At 44.5% G+C, this 12,291-nt stretch overlaps 1 protein-coding gene across 2 annotated transcripts in view; it reads left to right on the top strand.

The window, feature by feature from the left end:
- Window positions 1–12,291, top strand: part of JAG2 (jagged canonical Notch ligand 2) — a 319,544-nt gene that overhangs the window by 288,512 nt on the left and 18,741 nt on the right. For both annotated transcript variants that reach the window (XM_078660292.1, XM_078660293.1), the window contains 4 exons: window positions 238–351; window positions 508–623; window positions 6,366–6,614; window positions 9,212–9,343. In XM_078660292.1, the coding sequence (XP_078516418.1) occupies window positions 238–351; window positions 508–623; window positions 6,366–6,614; window positions 9,212–9,343 (611 nt within the window). The remainder of the gene's footprint in view (window positions 1–237; window positions 352–507; window positions 624–6,365; window positions 6,615–9,211; window positions 9,344–12,291) is intronic.

Genomic DNA, 12,291 nt, shown 5'->3' with positions numbered 1-12,291 from the left:
TTAACGATTGGCGCTGGAAGCTGCTTTAGGCCAAGGGATGCTTGAAAAGAAGGCGCGTCCTTTGAATGATGTGCACTGCACGACTCTCCCAAGCAGAAAACATGGAGTCTAAGCCTTTTGAAGGACGATGGGGCGGTTGTTTCAGCTTACAGTGTAAACTAGTCTTTCGCAATGGAGTAGCTTGCATGTTACTCTTGCCTTCATGAACTTCATCTGTTTTCTCTTTTGTCATTCCAGACATTGATGAATGTCAGTCCTCCCCATGTGCGTATCTATCAACGTGTGTAGATGAGATCAACGGGTTCAGGTGTTTGTGTCCTCCTGGAAGAGCTGGGCCTAGATGCCAAGAAGGTAATATTGTAGAAAAAAGTCTTGCCGTGCATGATTACTAAACTATTTTATCAGAACTGCTCTATTTAAAATTCTCTTATGATGTTTTAAAGGTATTTGGGCCATGTAAGATTTTTGGTTCGAAACTGATCTTGTATGTTCTTTTATTCTGTTAAGTGATTGGTTTTGGGAAACTCTGTTGGCTGAACGGAATACAGTTTCCTCATGGAAGCAGATGGGAACAAGAATGCAACACCTGCCAGTGTTTGGATGGCCTTGTTGAATGCACTATGGTATGGCTTTATTTTTTTCTATTTTTAGCCCTTTTATCGTTGGAAGGGGTCACGGTTTTGGACCCATTACAGCTTTTACTGATAAAAAAGCTTTACAGTGTCATTTTTGTTAGTCTTGCATAGTTACGAAAAATGCACATTATCAGTATTCTATTGTTTATTTATTTTGAAGGTTTTATATAGCGCTAGCTCCACCCGAGATTATCAGAGCGCTTTACAACAACAATGGTTATCAGCAAGAGAAACAACAATAGCAATAAATGAGACATTATACAGGCGGTCAGACGAAAATATATGGAACCAATAAGAGTACATAGAGAGAAGAGTACATATAAGATAAACAGAACCAATTGAAAGAACCAGTAAGTTGTTACAAATAGTAATTTTACAGCATGGCAGGAGGACTCATGGGGACAGAGTAAGGAGGGGTGGGTAAAGTAAAGGGTAGGGGGTGTGCAGGGTGTCTGGCGGGGGGGGGGGGGGTGAGAGTGTAGGGGTAGGTGGAGTTGCCAAGAGGAGGAAGGAGGAGAATATTCAGAAAGGAGATCAGGGCTGTAATTTTAATGTCCCCAGAATTTTGTGAGCAAGTGAATTTTGAGGTTTCTTTTGAAGCTAGACTAGGAGGGGTTTAAGGGAACATGGCCAACCAGGTTAAGATGGTGGGCGCTCCTTGCTGAGCTACGGACCATCTCAATGGAGAGGCTGAAATCCTCGGTGCTGGCGGGGTCCTGGGGTGCCACCCACCGTCCTACACGTCCTCCCTATGCTTGGGGAAGGACCCCTCCACGACTTTGGCTGTTGTGGATTTGTTCTCCATCTAGTTCTAAGTTGTTGTGTGTTGGGGCGACAATTTTCTGGGGGGCTTCTGTTGGGGTGTTATAAGATTTTACTAGTTTTGCTTTTTACTCAATTTCTTATTTCTGTATTTGCTGTACTAATGTCCCACTCTCCCTCGCCTGGCCTTTAGAATCATCCACAATGACAGATTCCGCTACATTGCTACCAGCCCTTTCCTGGAATGTCAACGGCTTTAATTATAAAATCAAGTGCTAAACTGTATTTCAGTACTTAAACGCCAATCCCCTATGGTAGTTCTCCTGCAGGAAACACATTTGCTCCATAATCACTGACCTGTCCTGCAGCGAAGGGGTTACACTGGAGTTTACCATGCCAGCTATCCGACCAGTTTCCTGGGCATTGCCATCCTCTTACACAAGCGTATTCCCCTGCTTGTCACGCAGTCCTTTTGTGATGTTCTCGGTCCCTTTGTCCTGGTGGATGGTGACATGAAGGGTATCCATTTGACAATTGCCTCCATCTATGCCCCATCCACGTTTTCCCCCCTACACTGCAGACACTTGCACCCCTACCCTTTTCAACCCTCCCTAGCCCCACTCTCCTGGTGGGTGACTTTAACTCTGTGTTTGACCCCACATGGATTCCTGGAATCCCTCTGCATGCCACACATAAGACTTAGTAGCCTGGGCCTCATCGCTCGCCCTTTCCTACACCTGGCTCTTGTTCCACAATCAGACTAAGGATTACACTTTATTCACATTCTTATGAATCCTTAACCTGGCTTGATTTTCTTGTCATATCCTGCACTGTGCAAACCAGACTGATTAGCACTCTCATGTTCCCTTGTTAATTGACTGACCATGCTCCAATCACCCTGGCCCTTAGGTCCTCTAGACACCAGCGAATAAGCCTCTGGCGCCTCAGCACATGGTGGCTAACAGACAATAGCTTTGAAGACTTCTCCAGACACAAATCTCTAACTACCTAGACATTAAAGCACATTCTATTGACCCCCACTACCTTGTGGGAATGCTTGAAGGAAACCCTTTGCAAGCAGATAATATCCTACCAGACAGCTGGCCGTTCCCGTTGTTTCAGTGAGTATTGTCCCTAGAACAGGAACGGCGCTCGTCCTATGATGCAATTCCTATCGCCTGGCTGAAACACACTGCAGACCTCAAGAGGCAGGCGCCTCGCCAGAATTAACTGGACATTACATCTTTCGCACGACTTGCCTCACAAGTCCCGATCTATAAAATGGGGAATAAGGCTGGAAAGCTTCTCCATTGGCTGGCAAGCAGGGACTTGGCCCTTCCGGCTGGCCCTCTCCTTGGTGACAAAGATGAGTCGAGAGGTGTTGGACCCACAATACGTTGTGCAATAATTTTCCCGCTTCTTCACTCGCCTCTACTCTAACCACCCGATACTCGAGGCTAAGAGCATTAACCCTATCGTGGAAGACTTACTCCTCCCACATCTGGTTGATGCCCACAGTCGAGAACTGGAGGAACCCATCACAGAAGCTTAAATACTGGTGGCCAGTAAAGCACTCGCCACTGGGAAATTTCCAGGGCTTAACTGCTTCTCACTGGAAATATATACAAAATATGGCTTCCTCCTTACTACTCCCTTGCTTGCAATGTACGGGGAAACACAGCGGAGGGGCAAACTCCCCCACAATCTTAGGGGGGCCACTATCTCGGTTATTCTCAAACCGCAGAAACCCCTGTAGCACTGCAGGTCCTATAAACCCTTCGTCATTGCTAAATATGGAATACAATATTCTTGCCGAAGTGTTGGCAAACCAATTGGTGAAAGTCGTCTCCTTCCGTGTCCACCCAGACCAGAAAGGGTTCATGCTGGGACGCAGCACACGGCACTGCCTCCGATAGGCCCGTAACCCAATTGCATTGCCTGAGGTGAGCGTAGACCGTTAAGCCCTCATCTCGATAGACTTCGAGACGGCTTTAGACTCGGTTCTCTGGCAATTCTTGTTCAGCTTTCTGAAGCAGATGAACTTTGGCCCCTACTTTTGCCGCTGGGTCTGTGCACTCTACTTAGGACCTTGGAAGAAAGTCTGTGTAAACAGTATAATTTCCCAGTCTATCTCCGTGGTGCGAGGTTTCAAATTGGGCTGCCTCCTTGCTCACCCCTCTTATTCACGCTCGCCATTGAGCCTCTGGTGGAATGAATCTGCCGCAATACGCAACTTTCTGGCTTCCGTTGGTCAGACAGATGGGAGGACCAAGTTTCTCTCTATTCAGACGACCTGCTTGCCTACCTGAGCGAACCAGAGACCTTGGTCCTCCACCTCCTTCATATGCTGTTGGTCTACACCGATGCCTCGGGCCTCACCGTGAACTGGACTAAGTCCACCTATATCTCCGTTCGGAGCTGACACTATGACTCCTGGGCCATGATCCCTTTCCAGTGGTACTAGTAATTTCTAATCCTTGGGGATACAGATCGCTTTCTCCCAAGAGCAGGCCTGGGACATCAATATCACACCACTTGTACTTGGGGCCAAGAAGGATATGGCTCACTGGGCCTGGGGAGCATTGTTTAAGATGGTCTCACTGCCGAGATCTGCACCTTACAAAACTACCCATACCCTATCTCTTCTTCCTTTTTCTGTACACTACTGTCTGAATTGGTATGCTTTATTTTGGCCAAAGCACAAATCTCCTTGAGCAAATGTGTGTTGCACCCATATGATGACAGGCTGAGGTTCTCAGGCCTCCACTTATATCACTTGGCTAGCCACCTCCTCATCAATGACTGATTTTTTTGCAGGCTGCAATGACCCGTCCATTGCGAAGGAACTCGGAAAACTGGAAAATCATGTGATCCTTAACCTTCTATATGGTCACACTGCCCCACTCCCCTGCCTCTGGGTCCTTGCTCGACCCTGCTTGGAATCACGGAAACGAAACAGGTGGCACAGGATGCTGGCGGCGATGATGCCGCTTTGGGTTGGGTCCTGGCTTTCCCAAGCAGCCATCTTGGAGGGCTTTTGGGTTTGGGATTCCATAGGCAACTCAACACTAGAGGGAAGTCTGGACAGTCAAATTTGTGTACACCTTTCAACACCATACAGATTATCACAAGATGCACAAGACACAGTTCTTTAGTTTTATTACAGCTGTGACCCGCTCTTGTGGTTTCCCTTGACTCCACATCACTCCTCCCATGGCACAGCCCTCTAGAGGCCCACCTGTTGGAATCAGGTTTAGTCAGTAAGGGCATCTTCAGCCTCTAATGCTCACTAATAAATAATACTCCAGACCCATGATAGATCTGAGGGAGAGATGGGAAGGAGATCTGAGCCCCTTCGACGACGAAGACTGGTGGAGACTAACATGACCCCTAGATCTTTGGCAATATCAATGAGACTCCATCTCATCCAATTAAAATACCTCCACCACGTGTATTACAGCCCCTCATGGCTGCATAGGATGAGAGGCACTCTGCCACCACAGTGCTGGTGATATCTGCACCCAATGGGCACCTTCTTCCATTTTGTTTTGAAAACACATTTTATTAAGTTTTCATGAAATGCTCAAACAATTCACCGATACATGAAACTTCATTACCATAGTCTCACAACACTGGACCAATAATTGTATCCTCACCAAGATTTTGCCGCGCCCGACACTGTGTTAGTCCATCCATTTGTTCCACATATAGAGTGAGGCCTTTCTAATAGCAAGAGTTATATCCCAGTGGACCTGAGACACAGTTCTACAGGGCTAAATTGTGTTGCTCTTAGCCTATTCAGGCACTGTCAGCCTCTATATTTCAGCACGGGTATGGGCACCTTCTTCCATATGATAATGGACTGCCCGATCATCCAAACATACTGGTCACAGATTTACACCACTCTCTCCCAGAAACGGGTCCTCTTCGGCCTTCTGGACAAATAGGGTGTGTGTCGCCATAATAGACAACTGGTTGGACTGGGCCTCATCATTCCAAAGCAGGGCATTGCCTGGCATTGGTGCTCTAAACTGCCCCTGCCAATCCTCGAATGGACCTTCCTGCTGCAGTGGGACAACGGACAAAAACGGACCATCTCTCGATGGGTCGTTCTCTGCATCAAAGCCTGTTACTCGTTGGCTAAGAAAGAGCCTCCTGTGGGGCTGCGTGCACATTCTACCAGGGCAACAGCAGCCACTACTGCCTTGGGACACGGCGTTCCCTTGCGGACATTTGTCAGGCCTCGCTGCACACGTTTGCCAAGCATTACTGCCTTGACAGTCAAGTCTGGAGAGGCGGCTTCTTTGGCCGCTCTGTTCTCCGTGACTTTCTGGTGTAATGTTGTTTGCAGACCCTCCCCCAAAGGGTTTGGTATTGCTGGGGTATTTATTCTAAAGTAAGGAATCTATCACTAACGTGTCTCTCTCAGATGCACCAGTTACTACTTGTGTAACAATATATCTGAAAGAGACATTAGTTAGGGATAGATTCCTTACCACCCCACCCATCCTCCCCATTCTGCGAACTGATTTCTAGGGTTAAGGACATCCCTTTCAGGGCCCTAGTTTCTTGGCACCAGTGGTCAGTTTCTTACATGGCTCTGCATTCTTGGCACGGAAAGTCGTGTAAAGAATTTACGTCCGCATGCATGGGTGGCGCCTAAGTAGTCTCCGTGACGTCATCTCGGCGCTTATGACGCCAGTGACGGACGCGGAGCTGCAAAACGCAACCTACTGACGCACAGAGGTACAGCTAGTGAAAACTTTCCGGATCCAGTCTGACGCCTGGGGATATTCTAAGGTAAGGAATCTATCACTAACTAATGTCTCTTACAGATATATTGTTACACAAGTAGTAATTTGTGCTTACATACAGGATATACAAGAGCTGGGAAACAAGCTAATACTAAAGCAGATTATTATAATGGACCCATGATAACCACGTTTTATTGCTTTTTTGATACTTTAGATGTGGTGCGGCAGGAAACCGTGTTTGTTGGAAAGTCAGCATGAATCGGAATCTCTACAGTGTCCCGCAGGACAAGACTGTCAAGTAAAACCTTATGTAAAATGTTTTCAACCACCTTGTTCTAATTGGGGTGAATGCAGTGCTCCAGACATTCTGCAAGAAAGTATCAAGTGTCAACCTAATTCTGGATTCCTGGACAACAATTGTGCCAGAATTACATTAATTTTTAATAAAGACAAAGTCCCCCAGGTGAGGCCACTGTTTACCTAATCACAATTGAACCCATGATCCTGTAATGATATCTTGTGTTTGATTATAAACCACATTTTAGGACACCTACAACTCTTATATGTTTAGGTTCGGCTTTTGATTTGTACAGCAAATAGTGTTTCTATTCTTTCTTATCTAGGAGTAAAAACTGTTGCAAAGTGGCTGATAAAACGTGTGTAAAGAGTTGTGAAATCTCTTTTTGAACATTGATCCATTCTCATTTTCCCATCTTTCAATAATGTAATGCTCTTACTTTCAACTTAATATTTTTCGGGCACCAGGGTACTCTGTGTGTCATTGACAGCACTTTAATGGTAGGTCCGGAACAACACACTCTTGGACATAGCTTCTATGTCAGCTTTGTCCCTATGTGACACCTTGCAAAACACTGCATTCGTTACAAGCTGTCTGTAGAACCTTACAAAAAGTAAACATTGACTGATGCTAATTAAGAAAACCTTAAGAAAATTAAGAAATTGTTCAATTCAGTTAAAAATGCGGTCTGTCGAAAGTTAATGGAATAATCCACAGAACTACCAGGTCAATCACAAAGACCTTTGCAAAAACAACAATTGATGGACAGAATGCAGAACAATGTCATACGTTCACCCTCGTACAGAGATCTGGGCCTAAATCCATCTTTTTTTGCTCACCATGCCATTCCAGTTTGAGCCCAGCCATATGCAAATCAGGCTTGACCCTGTGCCCAATGGGAACAGTCCATCCCGAACTACCAGGGTAGTTCCTCCCTGGACTGAAGACCAGCATCCTAGGACCGGTTTCGGGGTTTCACCCCTCTTCAGCCAGGCTAGCTTGACTGCATTGGCAGGGAGAGCTCGGGACCCACGTCTGGGCATATCCGTCTCACTCGGGGTGACAAATGCAAAAATAACAATTGATGGACAGAATGCAGAACAATGTCATACAAGACCTGGCAAAAGTGGTTAATTTGTAAAACCATTAGTGCCGGGGCTCTAGTCAAGAGTCAACTTTGCACCAGACCATTTCTCCTTTTACCATTGCCTAAAACATAACCAACAACTAACCATGAAAGCGGGAAGAGGATGTTGCTTAATGGCCAGAGCTGCCAACTTCGGAGCTGGGAAACCAGGTTCGAGTCTCTGCATTGGCTCAACATTTTGTGATTCTGGGCAAATCACTTAATCTCCCTGTAAATTAATGTATCCTTGACTGGTGCTCAAGAAAAGTGCCGGTGTTGATGATCAAGTGCCAGTGCTGAGCACCGGAAACCACCAGCTCAAATTAGGCACTACCTGGCATTGTGTCCTGCATTGATATTGTTTTTTTAACCAACATTCACCTGCGAGAAAGCCAGCTGCAAAGGTTCTTGAATGGGACAAAAAGAGATGGCACACCATACCAAGCATATAGTTTATTCAAGCAAGTCTTGGTGTATCTTTGGCTGTTCAGATAAAGTTTTACAGTAGATATGTACTGTACTTCAAATGGTACCAAACGCCTCTCTACTTGTTCTTCATAATTCTAATTGAGGTGTTTGATGGGTTTCCAGACACCTAAATAGCATCCAGATTCTAGAGCAGCCAAATCTTGAATCACAGCTTACTGCCCAACTACATCGCTGCGTCCAGTCTCTTTTTTCTGGGCAAAATCACTGAGACATTTGTCTCTCTAAAAATGTCATCCTACAACTCTGAACATCTTGCAAGACATAAATCCGTCTTCTACCCTGACTGCATCATTAAGAAGAACACTCTAAAGTGTTTAGACAAAGTTAATTGGAGTCTGGATAGAGAAATTCATGCCTGGTAATGCTACTTAATTTTACAGCCACGACAACTGATGGCTACTCTCTGTACTAAGAAACTGCTTTGGCTTTCGAGAAACCTTTGAACTAGTTTTGCTCTATCACACCAATCCCAACTGAAGAGATTGGATGCCATTGAATGTCCTCTGTGGTCTACCCCAAGATTCCAAGATGGTATCCACTTTTTTCAATGTATATTTCAAACTGCTAAGCTCACTCTTCTAGGGTATAGGAGTCCTCACCCATCAGTACGTGATTGGCCCCCAACTCTATTTAAAAAAAACCTTAATTGCACTATAACCTAACCAAGCAAACCATGCTTTTCAGACTCGAAGACTGGATTCCTGATAATTTCATGAATCTTCACCACAAAGGTGGCTAGAAGAAATTTCCAAAAGGCAAACATGAAAAGCACAAGTTCTGGTGCCCACAGCTGTGCCTAGTCATAGATTTTTAAAGGCGTTGTTGGTTCAAGTGTGAAACTGAGGAATTTTACTTTATTCACAGAATATGGAAGGCTGGGGGCTCAAGAACATTGTTATATATGTAGAATTTATCAATATGGACTTATCACCAATCTGCACATCTTGCATTCTGTTCTATTTTTTCTGTTGTTTCACATTCATTCTTGTTAGGAGCTAAACATGGTGTGACACACCATGTGTTTTGACAAGTGGCATAAATATTTTGATTTTGCTATTTATTGACTTTGTGACCTGTATTCTGCAAATATGTGGCAACTGTTAGTGATTCCCTACTAATGTCATTTAACATTTTGGTGTTCCTGCAGGGCACTACTGTGGAAAATATCTGCTCTGAAATAAGGTATTTACCTGCTACAAGGACAGTTTCCAGGGACCGGTTACTAGTAATTCTGTGTGACTTATCCTATACTACAGAAAAAGCAGTGGAAGTTGCAATTGTAAGTAACATATATTTAATCTACTTTAAGTTCAGATTCATAAATATCTGTTTTGCTAAGGCATGTCTAATTATTTAACATATTATTATACATTCATCAGAATTTGCTGTGCATTAAAAGTTATTTGCAGTTTTTTAGGTCTGGCGTACCCAAGTCCTTTTGAATGTAATAAAATGATATATACAAGATACCTACTGATTGGCTTTCCTCCAGCTCTGTTCATCTATTGGTCTGTCAGTGTGGCATACACATTTGTATTCCGTACACCACAGCATTTACCTTGGGATACAGGTTCAGCCCACTTAAACCATTGGCTTACACCTTGGAGTGACGGTATTCTGCTCTTGCAGAGTGTGCACCTATGAATAGAAAGTAGCCCCATGTATACTTATACAAAAAAAATAGCAATAATTGGCAAAGCTAAATGTTGGCAGTCAACGCTAGACCTATTTTCTTTGTTATGCTTGTGACCAAATTCATGTCTCCCTGAATGCTAGGAATTGAAGTGACGGTCATGTATAGAAGCACAGTTACTGTGCTAGATGTGATTCATTTAAAAAAACCTTGAGAGACTTCTTGGAAACCCTGTTTGCAGACCAATACCACTCGCTATATCCATCTATTACAATGGGAAAATCATTTTGTAAGGGAATAATAAGATCTTGGCCTTGGTTGACAATATTTTTCTCACTCTCAGACCCATCACATCTGATTCTCATCCTATCCCGTCAGCATTTTCTCCCTTATGCTCAGCTCTCTCCACCTCAGCCCCCTAGCAATCAAAGCTTCGCATCTCTGCTTCACCTCCCAACTCACATTTAACCAATCACAACACCTCATACACGTCCTACTGCCACCAACCTCCCAGCTTCACACACACCCATCTGCCAAACACCCCTTCACTATTGTCAGCTACCCACAATCGCCATGTCATTTCAACAGTCCACCTGCCCACCTACCCATCTCCTAAAAACCAACCTCTCTCCCTCAACTATCTCTCAACATCTCCCTCAATTTGCTTTCAAACACCCTTCATCCCATGAATATGTCCCCTGCCCCTTCCTCCACCATGCACCCTTACCACCTGAAACATTCTAACCTAAATTCTCCACTTAAGTCCACATTGCCCAAATCACCCTCCCCCTCTAACTTTTCTGAATCACAGGCACATCCCAAAACATGCCACGAAGGAAGGTACAATACAAACCTCTAATTTCCCCGTGTACAGGATTACCCTCTGGCTTGGAACTCCCATCATCTATATCCTATCTAAAAAAAAAAAATAGACATCCGTTCTCAGGCCTTTTCTCATTTCAGCAACTCACTTTCATCCCACAATTGCTTCCCTCAACACCTGGCGCAGAACAACAGCCCATTTCTAAACCTTATCTCTAGGGACAATCACTCCCCCATACCTAAACAGGCATACTCTCCATTCAAAGCCAATGATCTACATAACCTTGCAGAAAGTAATAAAAACACCAAATCCTCCAACACAAAATATCATTCCTTTCCTCACCATCATCTAAAACCAAATTCCCCTTGATCTACAACACACATCCAACCAGAATCACTACCCATTCTCCAGCGTGATCCAAATTCCCACTGTAACTCTCCCGTTCTTCCCTCATTTATATGAGTCAAATACTGCCTTCAAATCCCAGGCATGATAATTGACCACAACATTAACATCATGGTCATCACCAAATCTTGGCTCTGTGATACCGCAAACAATGAACTCACTCAGAAAAACTCACTAAGATGTGGGCTACTCTAAAACCCACTTTCAATCCTTTGAGTGTTTAACTCTAGACATCTCCTCCACTAACCTCAGGATGAACGTGATCCAGTTAGCTTGCAGCAAGGGGACCCCAAAGGTTTGATTTCTTCTCCAGTCCTCTTCAACCACTATCCCAAACCCTTGCTATATATTCCTCCGTTACAAATTGTAACTTCCAAATTGTCTGATAAGGACAACCAAAATCTGCCTTAAGGTCTCATACCCTGATGACTTTTCCATCTATGCTTTAATCCTTTTTAGGGTGTTGGATAAGAGAGCCAACAGCCACCTCAAACTAAACCCAGTATAAACAGAATTTCTTAATATCACTCCAAAGAAAGGTAATCCATCAATTCAAGACTGAATGGACAACACCTGGAGGGTTGTCCATCCATCATTCAGAATGCCAAAACAGCTTCACACTTGACAGACATCTGAACCTTCAGAGTGATACCTCATCCATGGCTAAGAGTGATTGGTTCCAGAAAAGGCTGCTATGGGGAATCAGGCACCTCATCACAGAAAAGGACCAAATATCAGTTGTACAGGCGTTCGCACTCTCAAGACTCGATTAAGGGATCTTCACAGGCATCCCCACAATTCACATGTCTGCTCAGAGCAGTCCTACATGGTGCAGCTCTCTTAGTGACCAGGCTCAAGCAGTTTGATCACATCACCCCATTCTACACTCCATTAAGTGCCTTCCCATAGAGGTAAGAGCTAATTTTAAAACTGCCTGTCCCTCTCATGAAGCACTTCACTGATCTTCTCCCACGTACCTAACAGAGAAACTAGAAGTGGCAACTGGGGCGCAAGACATTCTCAATCCCTTCTCCTGGAACCCCCTCGTCTTCATTCAGGAGCATTGCTTTAACCAATCTTTGCCCAAAAGCACCACAACAATGTTGAATGTCCTCCCACTGAGCCCCCCCTGACCACATCATGACACCTTCATAAAAGAGTTCAAAGCACTTCTCTTTGAACGATACTCTTGCCTCTTCTCGCTGTCTCTGGATGCATCTCAGCTTCACCAGGCACAAACTATTAATGAACATTGCGTGGTATAGCGTCTATCCCACTGACTCATCACCTGCTTCTCATTGCTGTTTTGTAATAAGAGTATATGTAAAGTGCACTATGGCCCAGGACCAGTGTTCTGGAGCTCAGT

This window comes from Lissotriton helveticus, chromosome 9 (assembly GCF_964261635.1).
Source record: "Lissotriton helveticus chromosome 9, aLisHel1.1, whole genome shotgun sequence".
In the NCBI taxonomy this organism is placed as follows: Eukaryota; Metazoa; Chordata; class Amphibia; order Caudata; family Salamandridae; genus Lissotriton; species Lissotriton helveticus.
Note: the sequence above shows the minus strand (reverse complement) of the source record. Positions and strands in the feature narration are given on the sequence as shown.